The following is a 12,555-nucleotide window of genomic DNA, read 5'->3' as shown; positions in this document are numbered from 1 at the left end:
CCTCATTAAACCTAAAATTTCATCATCTATAAAATGGAACAAGTATATCTATGGGATTTTTGTAAGGATTTGAAAAAACATACATTAAACCTTTAATACAGAGACTGATATATAATAAGCGCTTAATGTAAACTGTGGACCTTGGTGCCCAGTACCTCTTGTCTGGTGTTTTGGATAGCAGTTTTGTAAAATTCTAGTTTATTTGGTACTGCAAATATTTGTCTATTTTTAGAAATGTCTGTCCAAAAATATCTGTTTGGAAATATTGAACAAAATATATTATTAAAAGTGTTTCTCTTGAGTGTCTCGTTTTTTTTAATGGCCAGACAGAATACCTTGGAAAATTACCTTTATTTGGTAATGATTTCAGTTACAGTTTTCTTTATTACAAGTCATTACTATTGGAGTCATTAATAAAACACCTTAAGTATTATAAAGCCATGCTCTAAGATTTGAGTTCAACTCCTGTTTTCAGTGATTTGAATCAAATAATTTATTTTATTTGTAATTCGTAAAAATCTGTAAAAACACTATCCTTCAGACGCAAGTGATTGTGAGGATCAGATATTTCCTTATCTAAAAAGTGCACTGTAGACCTTGCTGTATAGTGTAAGCTTTTCTTATATCTGATGCTTTACATTTTCTTGTTCGTATTCTTTTTACTTGTAAATGAGTGCCTTGATATTGGGGATATAGTGTTTACTGTTTTTCTTTTTTTCCCCTTTATGATTTCTGCTTGAGGTTTCAGGTTCAATAGTAATTTAAAAATATGTTAGGTTTCATAGCAACTTTGTTCTCTGTTTAAACAGAAAACCGGATGGGAGTTCTACAGGTAGATATAACAAATGTAATTGTTTCTTCTTTTCTTTTTAAACAGGGCTGATGGAGTGATGAGAACAATGAACACAGAAAAACTCCTAAAAACTGTACCAATTATTCAAAATCAGATGGATGCACTTCTTGATTTTAATGTAAGTTGATTGCACCAATTCTTTTTATAACTTAATGATTTTGAAAAGTTAGGTCATTATAATTGACCAGCAGTTTTTATTCTAAAGTTTTCATAAACACTTATTTTTCACGCTAATATCCTGTTTGACTAAGAATTTTCTATAAATATGGTCCCAAATTATATCACTTTCTATTCTGTATTTGTTTTGATTTACTCTTAACTTCTCTAAGTGGTTCTTCTCTAGTTCTAGAGTTTTTTATGTACAAGCTGAAGAAAGTGATGGAGAGGTGAAGGGACTGATCTGAGAATCTACTTTATTTTTAAAAATTTTACTCTGCTAAAACATTTATGGCATTTTTCTTCCTCAGAATTTCAATGAAATGATTATGTATTTATAAATATATAATTCACGCAAAGACAATATTTATACTAAGATATCTCCTATGATTTCTCCTCTTGCCCAACTCAGATACCTAGATTGACCAACTTTTAACATTTTGACAATTTGTTATATCATTCTTTCTACCTACCTACCTACTTACTTATCTATCTAATCTATCGTTTTCTAAATATTTGAGAGTAGGTTGCAAACATCATGCTCCTTTACCATTTAATACTTTCTAAGAACAAGGATATCCACTATGTGACCACATTATGTACAATAATCAAGTTCAAGAAATTTAATATTGCTATAGAGTATACAGGCTATATTATAAATTTTTTAATTTGTTCTAATGTCCTTTTGGGTATTCTCTCCACCGTTATTAGATTCAGTCCAAGATCATCTATTACGTTTAAGTGTCACTGTCTTTTTAGAGACAGGGTCTCTCTCTCTCTCTCTCTCTCTCTCTCTCTCTCCCCCTCTCCCTCTCCCTCTCCCTCTCCCTCTCCCTCTCCCCCTCCCCCTCCCCCTCCCTCCCTCCCTCCCAAAAAGTTGTGGAAACATATCAATGTAAAATTTTTCATCTCATCCATTCCCAAGCATACATTTCTGTGACATTAATCATAGTCACAGGGCTATGTTACTGTCACCACCACCCATTACTGAAACTTTTCCATCACTCCAGAGACCCTGTACCCATTATCCATCAACGCTCCATTCTCCCTGTGCCCCCTGCCCCTGGTAACCTATACTCTACTTTCTTTCCCTGAATTTGCATGTTCTCATTGTTTAATATAATTGAGATCAGCAATATTTGTCTGACTTAATTTCACTCAACATGATGTCTTCAGGTTTATCCATGTTGTTGCATGCATCAGAATTTCATTCCTTTTTATGGCTGTATAATATTCCATTGTATGGCTATACCACATTTTGTTTAGCCATTCATCCATTTATGGACACTTGGATTGCTTCCTCCTTTTGGGTTTTGTGAGTGAAATTGCTGTGAATGAACATTGGCATTCAAGTATTTGTTTGTGTTCCTGTTTTCATTTTTTTTTGGGTACATACCTAGGAGTGGAATTGCTGGGTCATTTGGCAATTCTATGTTTAACTTTCTGAGAACTGTCAAACTGTTTTCCACGGTGGCTGCACCATTTTACAGTCGCACCAGCAATGCACGAGGATTCCAATTTCTCCACATGCCCTCTAACACTTATTTTACGTTTTATTTTAATAAAGCATTTACTTAATGGCTGATGGTGGTGAACATCTTTTTATGTGCTTATTTGTTTGTCTTCTTTGGAGAATTGTCTGTACAAGTCTGTTCCCATTTTAAATTGGTTTTGTTGCTATTGTATTTCGGTGTTTTTGTTTTGTTTTGTTTTGTTTTTTTGGTCTTTTGTTGTTGAGTTATAGGAGTTCTAGATATTAAACCCTTACCATATATATGATTTGCACATATTTTCTCCCATTCTGTAGGTTGTCTTTTCACTTCTTGTTGATGTCCTTTGATGCACAAAGTTTTTAGTTTTGATGATGTCCAGTTTTACTTATTTTTTCTATTGTTGCTTTGCTTTTTGGTGTCATATCTGAGAATCCATTGCCACATCCATGGAGTTTTACAAGAGTTTTATGTTTTTAGTTTTTATATTTAGGTCATTGATAAATTTGAGTTAATTTTTGTCTATTGTGTGATATCGGGTCCTGACTTAATTCTTTGGTATGAGGAAATCCAGTTTTCTCAGCATCATTTTTGAAGAAACTTTTCTTTCCCCATTGAGTGGACTTGGTATCCTTATCAGAAATCAGTTGGCTATAGATGTGTGGTTTTATTTGGAGCTCTGAATTCTATTCCATTTGGCTATATGTTTATCCTTATGACAGTATCATTCTGTTTTTATTACTGTTAATTTTTGTAAGTTTTGAAATTGGGAAATGTCAGTCATCTAACTTTGTTTTTCTTTTTCAATATGGCTTTGGCAGTTTGAATCCCCTTGCAGTTACACATGAATTTTAGGATCTAGTTTTTTCATTTCTGTGAAAAGGTTGTTGACATTTTGATAGGGATTGAATTGACTCTGCAGATTGCTTTTGGTAATACAAGCATCGTAACAATTTTAAATCTTCCAGTCTCTGAACATGAGAAATCTTTCAATTTATGTATTTATGTCTTTAACTCTTCTCAGCAATTTTCTATACTTTTCAGTGTGTAAGTATTTTGCTAGCTAAATTTATTCCTAGGTATTTTATTCTTTTGGATGCTATTATAAATGGAATGGCTTTCTTAATTTCCTTTTTGTATCATTCATTGCTGGTGTATTGAAACAGAACTGGTTTTTGTGTGTTGTTTTGTATCCTGTAACTTTGCTGAGTTTGTTTAATAGCCTCTAATAGGTTTCTTGTGGATTCTTTGGAATTTTCTGTATATAAAGAGCTGTCATCTGTGAATAAAGATGGTTTTGCTTCTTCCTTTCCAATTTGGATGTTTTTTTCTTGTTCTTAATTTGTTCTGGCTAGAACTCACTGTACAATGTTGAATAGCAGTGGTGAAATGGACATCCTTGTCTTATTTCTGATCGTAGGGGCAAAGCTTTTAGTCTTTTACCAATGAGAATTATGTTAGCTTTGGGTATTTCATAAATGCCCTTTTTCATGTTGATGGTAATCCACTTTCTTACCCAGCCCAGATCGATGGCCTCTTGGGGAGTTCCTTACAATCAGTTGACTGAGGAAGAGAAGACTTGGGCTTGGTTTACAGGTTGTTCTGCTGATATGCAGGTACTGCCTGAAAGTGGACAGCTGCATCACTGCAGTCCCTTTCTGGGATGTCCCTGAAGGACAGTGGTGAAGGGAAATCCTCTCACTGGGCAGAATGTTGAGCAGTGCACCTGATTATTCACTTTGCTTGGAAGGAGAACTAGCCAAAGGTACATTTGTATACTGATTCATGGGCTGTTACTAATGGTTTGGCTGGATGGTCAGGGACTTGGGAGGAGTATGACTGGAAAATTGGTGACAAAGAGGTCTGGGGAAGAGGGATGTGGATAGAAATATTCTGAGTGGGCAAAAAAAATATGAAGATATTTGTGTCCCATAGGAATGCTTACCAGAGGGTGACTACAGCAGAGGAAGGTTTTAATAATCAAGTGGATAAGATGACCTGTTCTGTGGATACCAGTGAGCCCCTTTCCCCAGCCACTCCTGTCATTGCCCAGTGGGCTCATGAACAAAGTGGTCATGGTGGTAGAGATGGAGGTTATGCATGGATGGGCTCAGCAACATGGACTTCCACTCACCAAGGCCAACCTGGCCACAGCCACTGCTGAGTGCCCAATCTGCCAGCAGCAGAGACCCACACTCAGTCCCCGATATGGCACCACTGCCCCAGGTAATCAGCCTGCTATCTGGTGGCAGGTTGATTACATTGGACCACTTTCATCATGGAAGAGGCAGCGATTTGTTGGAATAGACACATACTCTGCATATGGGTTTGCATTCCCTGCAAGCAATGCTCCTTCTAAAACTGCCCTCCATGGACTTACAGAATGCCTTATCCACTGTCGTGGTATTCCACACAGCATTGCTTCTGATCAAGGAACCCACTTCATAGCACATGAATGGGCACATGCTTATGGAATTTTCTGCTCTTACCATGTTCCCCATCATCCAGAGGCAGCTGGGTTGATAGAATGGTGGAATGGCCTTTTGAAGACTCAATTATGGCACCAACTAGGTGGCAATACCTTGCAGGGCTGGGACAGCGTTCTCCAGGAGGCTGTGTGTGCTCTGAATCAACGTCCACTCTATGATGCTGTTTCTCCCATAGCCAGGATTCACGGGTCCAGGAATCAAGGGGTGGAAATAGGAGTGGCAGCACTCACTATCACCCCTAGTGATCCACCAGGAAAATTTTTGCTTCCTGTCCCTGCAACTTTAAGCTCTGCTGGTCCACAAATCTTAGTTTCAAAAGGAGGAGTGCTCCTACCAGGAGACACAGCAATGATTTCATTAAACTGGAAATTGAGACTACCACCTGGCCATTGTGTGCTTCTCATTTCTCTAAATCAACAGGCAAGGAAGGGTATTACTGTACTGGCTGGGGTGACAGCCTGACTATCAAGGAGAAATAGGAGTGTAGCTACACAATGGAAGTAAAAGAGAATTTTTCTGGAATACGGGAGATCCCCTAGGGTGTCTCTTAGTACTACCATGCCCTGTGATTAAGTCAATGGAAAACTGCAACAACCCAATCCAGGCAGGACTACCAATGGCCCAGAAATTTCAGGAATGAAAGTTTTAGTTTCCCCACCAGGCAAAGAACCATGGCCTGCTGAAGTGCTTGCTGGGGATAAAGGGAATACAGAATGGGTAGTGGGAGAATATAGTGATATATAGGAACTACGACCGGATGACCATGATGGCATGAATATTTCCTCCTTGTTTTGTTATGAGTATATATTTGTTCATAAAGCAAATATCTATGTTTTCTTCTCTATCTTATTTATCCCCTTATCATATGATATAAGTTGTATTGTTCATGTTATAGTATTAAAGCTATAGGGCATCAAGTTTAATAGTGAATGTTACCCAAGGACTTGCACCCTATCCTGGAGAGATTTAGTGCATTTTCGGTTGTACGCAGGACAGCTGAGTATCATTAGGCAAAACATATCTGTTACTTTGTTCTATTTAGAGGTTAAATATGGTTTACGGAGATGTGTATAGCTCCAAAGTTGCCAAGGGGTAGAATGTGATGGTTAGGTTCATGTGTCAACCTGGCCAGGTGATGGTGCCCAATTGTCTTGTCAGGCAAACACTGGCCTAACTGTTACTGCAAGGACAGTTCTGGCTGGTTAATAAATCAGTCACTTAATTGCATCTCTGGCTTATTGCATCTACAGTCAACTAAGGGAGTGTCTTCCGCAGTGAGATAATATAATCAGTTGGATTTAATCCGATCAGTTAAAGATTTTTAAGGGAGAAGAGGGAACTTTCACTTCTTCCTCAGCTAGCCAGCCTCTCCTGGGAAGTTCATCAAGGACCTTCATCAGAGTTGCCAGCTTGAGACCTGCCCTATGGAATTTGGACTCATGCATCTCCACAGTTGCGTGAGACACTTTTATAAGTTTCATATTTACAGATAGCTTCTGTTGGTTCTGTTTCCTTAGAGAGCCCTGACCAATACAGTGGCTTTTAGATTTTTAAAATGTATAAGAAGTTTATGAATTGCCAACTTAATGTTTCACTTTTGTCTGCTTTGTAGGTCTCATAGCACAACAATTAAAGGAAGTTCAAATAACACATTTATTAGTGTGTTATGGAGCTATTCCGGTTTGTTAATGCTGCCGTTATGCAATACACCAGAAATGGATTGGCTTTTATAATGGGGGTTTATTTGGTTACAAAGTTACAGTCCTAAGGCCATAAAAATGTCCAAACACAGGCATCAACAGTAGGGTACCTTCGCTGAAGGATGACCAGTGGCATCCGGAAAACCTCTGTTAGCTGGGAAGGCATGTGGCTGGTGTCTGCTTGCTACTGGGTTGTGTTTCAAAATGGCATTCTCCAAAATGTCACTGTCGGCTTTACCAGCCATCTTCAAAATGTCTCTCTAAGCTTCAGCAGCACTGAGCTCTTTCTATCTGAGCTTTTATAAGGCTCTGGTAAGCCAATCAAGACTCACGCAGAATGGGCAGGGTCACAGCTCCATGGAAATAATCTAATCAAAGGTATTACCCACAATTGGGTGGATCACATCTCCATGAAAACAACCTAATCCAAAGATTCCAACCTAATCAACACTAATATGTCTGCCTCCACAAGACTGCATTGGAAAACATGGCGTTTTGGGGGACATAATACATCCAAAGCAGCACAGGAGCTATTGCTCAAAAGTGTGTTTTCTGGGATTTTTTTAAAATTTTTAAAATTTTACGGAAAAATTAAACAAACAACAGGGATTTTTGTTTTACTGGCAGTTACTTGAACCACATTGCCAGCTTTGATTTGTTTGTAAAATGTTAGTTGTTGATATTTTCAAATCATTTCTTTTTTAGGGGCATTTCTCTTAAAACATTTTATTTTAGAATTTGTAAGAGCAAGTTAATGAATGGAACTGTGATAATTTCATATTGAAATTGAGTTTTCCTTTAACTTGTGCTGTTAATTGTAGTTTTAAGCTTTCAAAGGCATGGACCAGGCCTGCTTTGTTTTCTACTACATACCCAGTGGCTAGTAGTGTATGGCAGTAAACATTCAGTGAATGAGTCTTTAAGGTGCTTCATAGTCCAGAACAGAGATTATCAAACTTTGGTCCTATTTTAGTTTCCTTGGCTATGTAAGCAAATACATGAAATGGGTCGGGTTAAAAAGTAGAAATTTATTAACTCATGGTTTTGAGGATTGGAAAGTGTCCAAATCAAAGAAGGCATCATCAAGGCAAAGCTTTCTCCCAGAAGACTATAGTGTTCTAAGGCTGGCTGCTGGTGATCCGTGGTCCTTAGCTTGTCACATGGCAAGGCACATGGTGGGTCTCCTGTTCTCTCCCTTCTCTTCCGGATTCCGCTGATGTTCAGCTTCTGGGTGCTCCTTCTTGCTTTTTCTCTCTATGTCTGAATTTCCATTCCACTTATAAAGGACTTCAGTAATAGGAGTAATACCCATTGCAATTGAGGTGGCCCACACCTTAACTAAGTAACCTCATCAAAAGGTCCTACTTACAATAAGTTCAAGCCACAGGAATGGATTAGGTTTAAGAACATATTTTTCTGTGATACATACAGCTCGAAGCTACCACAGGTCCACTGCCTGTTTTTGTATGACTTGTGAGCTAAGAATGGATTTTACATTTTTAAATTTTGAGAAAATAATCAAAGAATATTTTGTGACACATGAAAATTATATGAAATTCAGATTTGTCCCCATAAATAGTTTTATGGAAATAGCCATGCTTATTGGGTTACATATTATCTGTGGCTGCTTTCATGCTACAGCAGCAGAGTTGAGTAGTTGTAACAAAGAGCATGTGGCCTGCAAAGACTAAATATTTGGCCCTTTCCAAAAAAATGTTTGTGGACCTCTTGACTAGAAGTCATAGGGGATCGATGTAACTATAAGACATTATTTTGGTTTGTATAGAGGCTCAGAGGGTTCAACTTTGAATGTTTTTCTCTTAATATATTGTGAACGTCTTTATAGAATTATGTATTCTTTTCGTTGTCTGTATTGTACCTCATAGTAACAGTTTACCTGTTCCTCCTAGAATATTTAGAGTTTTTTTCCATTTTTTGACCCTAAACATTGCTACAGTAAATACTTTCGTATGTCTGTGTCTGTGTCTGTGCCTGTGCCTGTGCCTGTGCCTGTGCCTGTCAAGACATTTGTAAACCCATTTCTATGGAGTTGATGCCTAGAAAACAAATTGGGTAATTCAAAGAATATAAATGTTAACATTTTTAATAAATATTGCCAACTTACACTCTAAAAGGATTGAGCCCACTCATTTGTCTGCAGGGTATGAGAGTACCTGTTTTTCTTCATCTTTTTTGGCACTAACTTTTATCTATTATTTTGATACTTGCTTATTTTCTGCTCAAGAATAAATATTTCACTATTTTTATTATATTTTAATTTGTCTGGTTAGTGAAGTTGAACCTCTTTTCTTATGTTATTAGCCATATGTATTTTTTATTACGTGACTTTTTTGTCATTTGGTTAATTGGTTTATTAAGTAAGGTTCTCTTTATAAAATAGAATTCAACCCTGTTACATATTCTGTAAGTAATTTTTACCAATTTCTTGTTTACCTTTCAGCTTTATACTTATGTTTTGATATATCTAATGACATGTTAATTTTCATGTAGATTTTTCTGTTATTTTAAAAAGAACTTAATTTGTTTGGACATTTTATTATTTCCCTGAGACAAAATTTAAGATATTTCCAGTCTTCTTGATAGACAAATGAGTGCTACTTTTTGGTTACCAAATAATTAAAAAATAATAAATATTGGTCACTTATGTGCTAGGAAATACACTAGTCTCTTTATAATCAGATCATATCATTTAATTCTCACAGTTACTGTATGTGGTCAAGATATTATTACCATTTTAAAGATACACCTATTGGGAAAGGGTGTATTTTTAAAAATAAGTATCTTCTACATAGTTCAGCTCAGAGCCTTGGTGATTGTAGCAGCTGGTTTAGTCAATACTTATTGATTTAAAAATATTAAAAAATCTTTCATTCATCATGGTGAACTTACCATCTAGAAATGGGCTTCATTTTGCAATTAGAAGTATTTAAAGTTGAAATGAATAGATGTAGCCTAGGAATTTTAAAGAGTTAAAGGGCAAATGGCATCATCTTTGTCTTTAATGATTTATTTCTAGCTTCATTGAAGAATGCTGCAGGATTTTTGTTTGCTGTGGCTTTTATATAAATTCGAACCATTTTACAAAGATTTTTGTACTATTTGGCTATAACTCTGATTGTAAGAAATAAATGTCCTTTTCCTGTAATATGGCTAGATGTTTGAATTTACTGTATTTTAATTTGGAGGAAGTCTTTATGTTAGTGCCATTTAAAGCATAAGACTAGCTAATCTTATTTTCCAATTTTTCACAGGTTAATAGCAACGAACTTACAAATGGGGTAATAAATGCTGCTTTCATGCTCCTGTTCAAAGATGCCATTAGACTGTTTGCAGCATACAATGAAGGAATTATTAACCTGTTGGGTAAATACCACTGGAGCCTAAACACATTTTATTTCTTTTCTTGTGTCATTGGTAAATAATATTGACTGAGTTGTTGTTTAAAGCTGCTTTAAAAAGTAATTGAGATTTATTCCTCCCTTGTAATAGTTTATTTGGAAAAAAATTTATACCTGGTTACATGTTCTAAGTAATCAAATACTTATTTTTACAGAATGCTCAGCTAGATGAACTTATCATTTTTATTAATTTTAGAAACATGAAAACCCATAAAAATTATGTTGGCATTTTTCTGACCCAGAAAAACCTTATTTCCTCATAATTTACTCTATAAAGAACTTTGATTGACTGTAAAATTGATATTTCTAAACTTAATTTTTAAAGCTATAATTATTTTAAATGCATTAAGCATTTATTTTTATCGATGCTTTTTACTTTTGAGGCATTTTAGGAATTCGTGTGCTTTATTGTACGTTTGGTATTTATAGAATGTAGTCAAATTTGCCTGGAATATGCTCATTTATTTCAGTGGGATTTGGATGAAGTAGACAAGTAACTGCAAAGGATGCTGAATATTAAGTGTCAGGTGTCAAATATGTTTACTCCGATGTACTCATTCGTTCATGCACCTCTTACCGCCTCCCCTCTTTCCCTCCTTTATTTATTTAAATCTCTCTCTTTTTTTTTTTTTCTTAAGGCTAGTTAACACAAACTCATTCAGGGTTGTTTTAATCCAGAGGAATAGGGAAATTGTGCTTATTCCACAAGTGAAAAATGAAGATTTTTCTTTTTTATAAAGCTTTGGAAGGCATAGTTTTTCATCCTATGATTGATATAAATTAAGATCATTACTGCTGTTTTTATATTAAATTTACATGAGTTTACCAAGGGACATTTGGATATGGTAAAGTTGCCGTCTTTATTAAAAGTATTACTAGAATAAGAACATTTGGAAATAGATGTTAGTGCTGTTTAAATGGAGTAAGTTGTGGTATGTCCTTACATGGAAATACATATTTAAGGAACTGAGGGAAGAAGCATTGTAGAACAAACTAGTAATAATAACTAAAGTCAAATAAGTTTTATACTTTTAATATGATAGTATCAATACTAATTTGCTTTAAATGTCTAAGTTAATTTAACATTGGTATTTTCCTGGGAAATATGTATGTTCTTTTGAGAAACCTATACAATCTTTTAGGAGCTATTAATCTTTTTCATTTTTGATATATTTTGATGTGAGTAAAAGTATTTTCAAATCTCTTTATGGCAGAAAAATATTTTGATATGAAAAAGAACCAGTGCAAAGAAGGTCTTGACATATATAAGAAGTTCCTGACTAGGATGACAAGAATCTCAGAGTTTCTCAAAGTTGCAGAGGTAAACTATCTTTAAGTGAATTTACCTCCTAACTTGCCTTTTTTCTTTTCTTAAAAGCTTTTAAATGTGGATTTTGAAGAAAACACTCAGTATCCAAATGAAAGAAATGTCTTTAATTTAAGTAAAGTATATAATGAATTGTATCAATGTTATGTATTGAATTCTGTACTGTGAATATGATGTAATATTGAGTAAAATAACATTCTGTGATAATGAATTCAGTACTGAATATTGAAAGATAATCTATTTTTAAACCTTTTACTTCTATACAGTTAGGTCGGTGGCATACAGTGGTGGCAGAAATGTTATGTTTGGAATTAACAGTGTATTTTAGGACATTTACTGTGTTACATGTGGTAGAGAATATTCAATGTGAGTGCAAATCCCTTTCTTCCAGTGGCACTTTCAACTAGTGCCACATGGTTCAAAATGTTTTCATTCCCTTATGGAAATGAGTTTGGTGTACTTAGTGTTTGAGTGCCATTGATTGTGAAAACCATGAATGAAGGCTATAAGGTAATCTATTTTTGCAACTCTGTTTTAGAAATAATTTTCTGAAATTGTCGCAGAGGGCAGTTGTGGTAATGTTTGCAGACATTATCTTGATAGCACGGAGGCAGCTCTTAAGATTTTCTTCCTCTACCGTGTTCCCATATCACCCCCAGAGATGTCTTTGTAGGATAATTCTAGAAGTTAATTAGGCTATGATTGCTTAATTATATCAAAGTCATTATTCTGGGACTAGTAAGTTTGTGATTCTAGGCTCTATTTTGCTATAGCAGTATTTCATTTTATTCTATGGTAGATGGAATAAGATGGAACTGGATAAAGAAACCTTTGAAGAAAAAAGATTTGTTAATCAGCAGTTTTCTAAGGTCTACTGAAATTAATTTGGATTTAAAATATCTCTCAAGGAGAAACCAGTGGGTTTTTTCCATTTCTATAGGATCAGTCACATACTTAATTTAAACCATAAGAAGGTATTATTTTGCTATGACTCCAGTAAATTCTTTAAACAAGTTTTAATTTAACTTTTCCCTTTGACCTCTTATATTTGGTAGTTACAGTTACCTCCTTAAGTTTTAAGCCCTTATTTACATTTACCTCCAGATCTGCTTATCTTACTC

General features: G+C 35.3%; 1 protein-coding gene across 15 annotated transcripts in view; it reads left to right on the top strand.

Annotated features, from left to right (window-relative positions):
- PICALM (phosphatidylinositol binding clathrin assembly protein) overlaps positions 1-12,555 on the top strand; it is a 147,957-nt gene that overhangs the window by 76,000 nt on the left and 59,402 nt on the right. For all 15 annotated transcript variants that reach the window (XM_037840962.1, XM_037840954.1, XM_037840953.1 and 12 more), the window contains exons 5-7: positions 878-971; positions 9,961-10,072; positions 11,322-11,428. In XM_037840962.1, coding sequence (XP_037696890.1) covers positions 878-971; positions 9,961-10,072; positions 11,322-11,428 — 313 coding nt within the window. The remainder of the gene's footprint in view (positions 1-877; positions 972-9,960; positions 10,073-11,321; positions 11,429-12,555) is intronic.

Source organism: Choloepus didactylus, chromosome 6 (genome assembly GCF_015220235.1).
Source record: "Choloepus didactylus isolate mChoDid1 chromosome 6, mChoDid1.pri, whole genome shotgun sequence".
Classification (NCBI taxonomy): Eukaryota; Metazoa; Chordata; class Mammalia; order Pilosa; family Megalonychidae; genus Choloepus; species Choloepus didactylus.
Note: the sequence above shows the minus strand (reverse complement) of the source record. Positions and strands in the feature narration are given on the sequence as shown.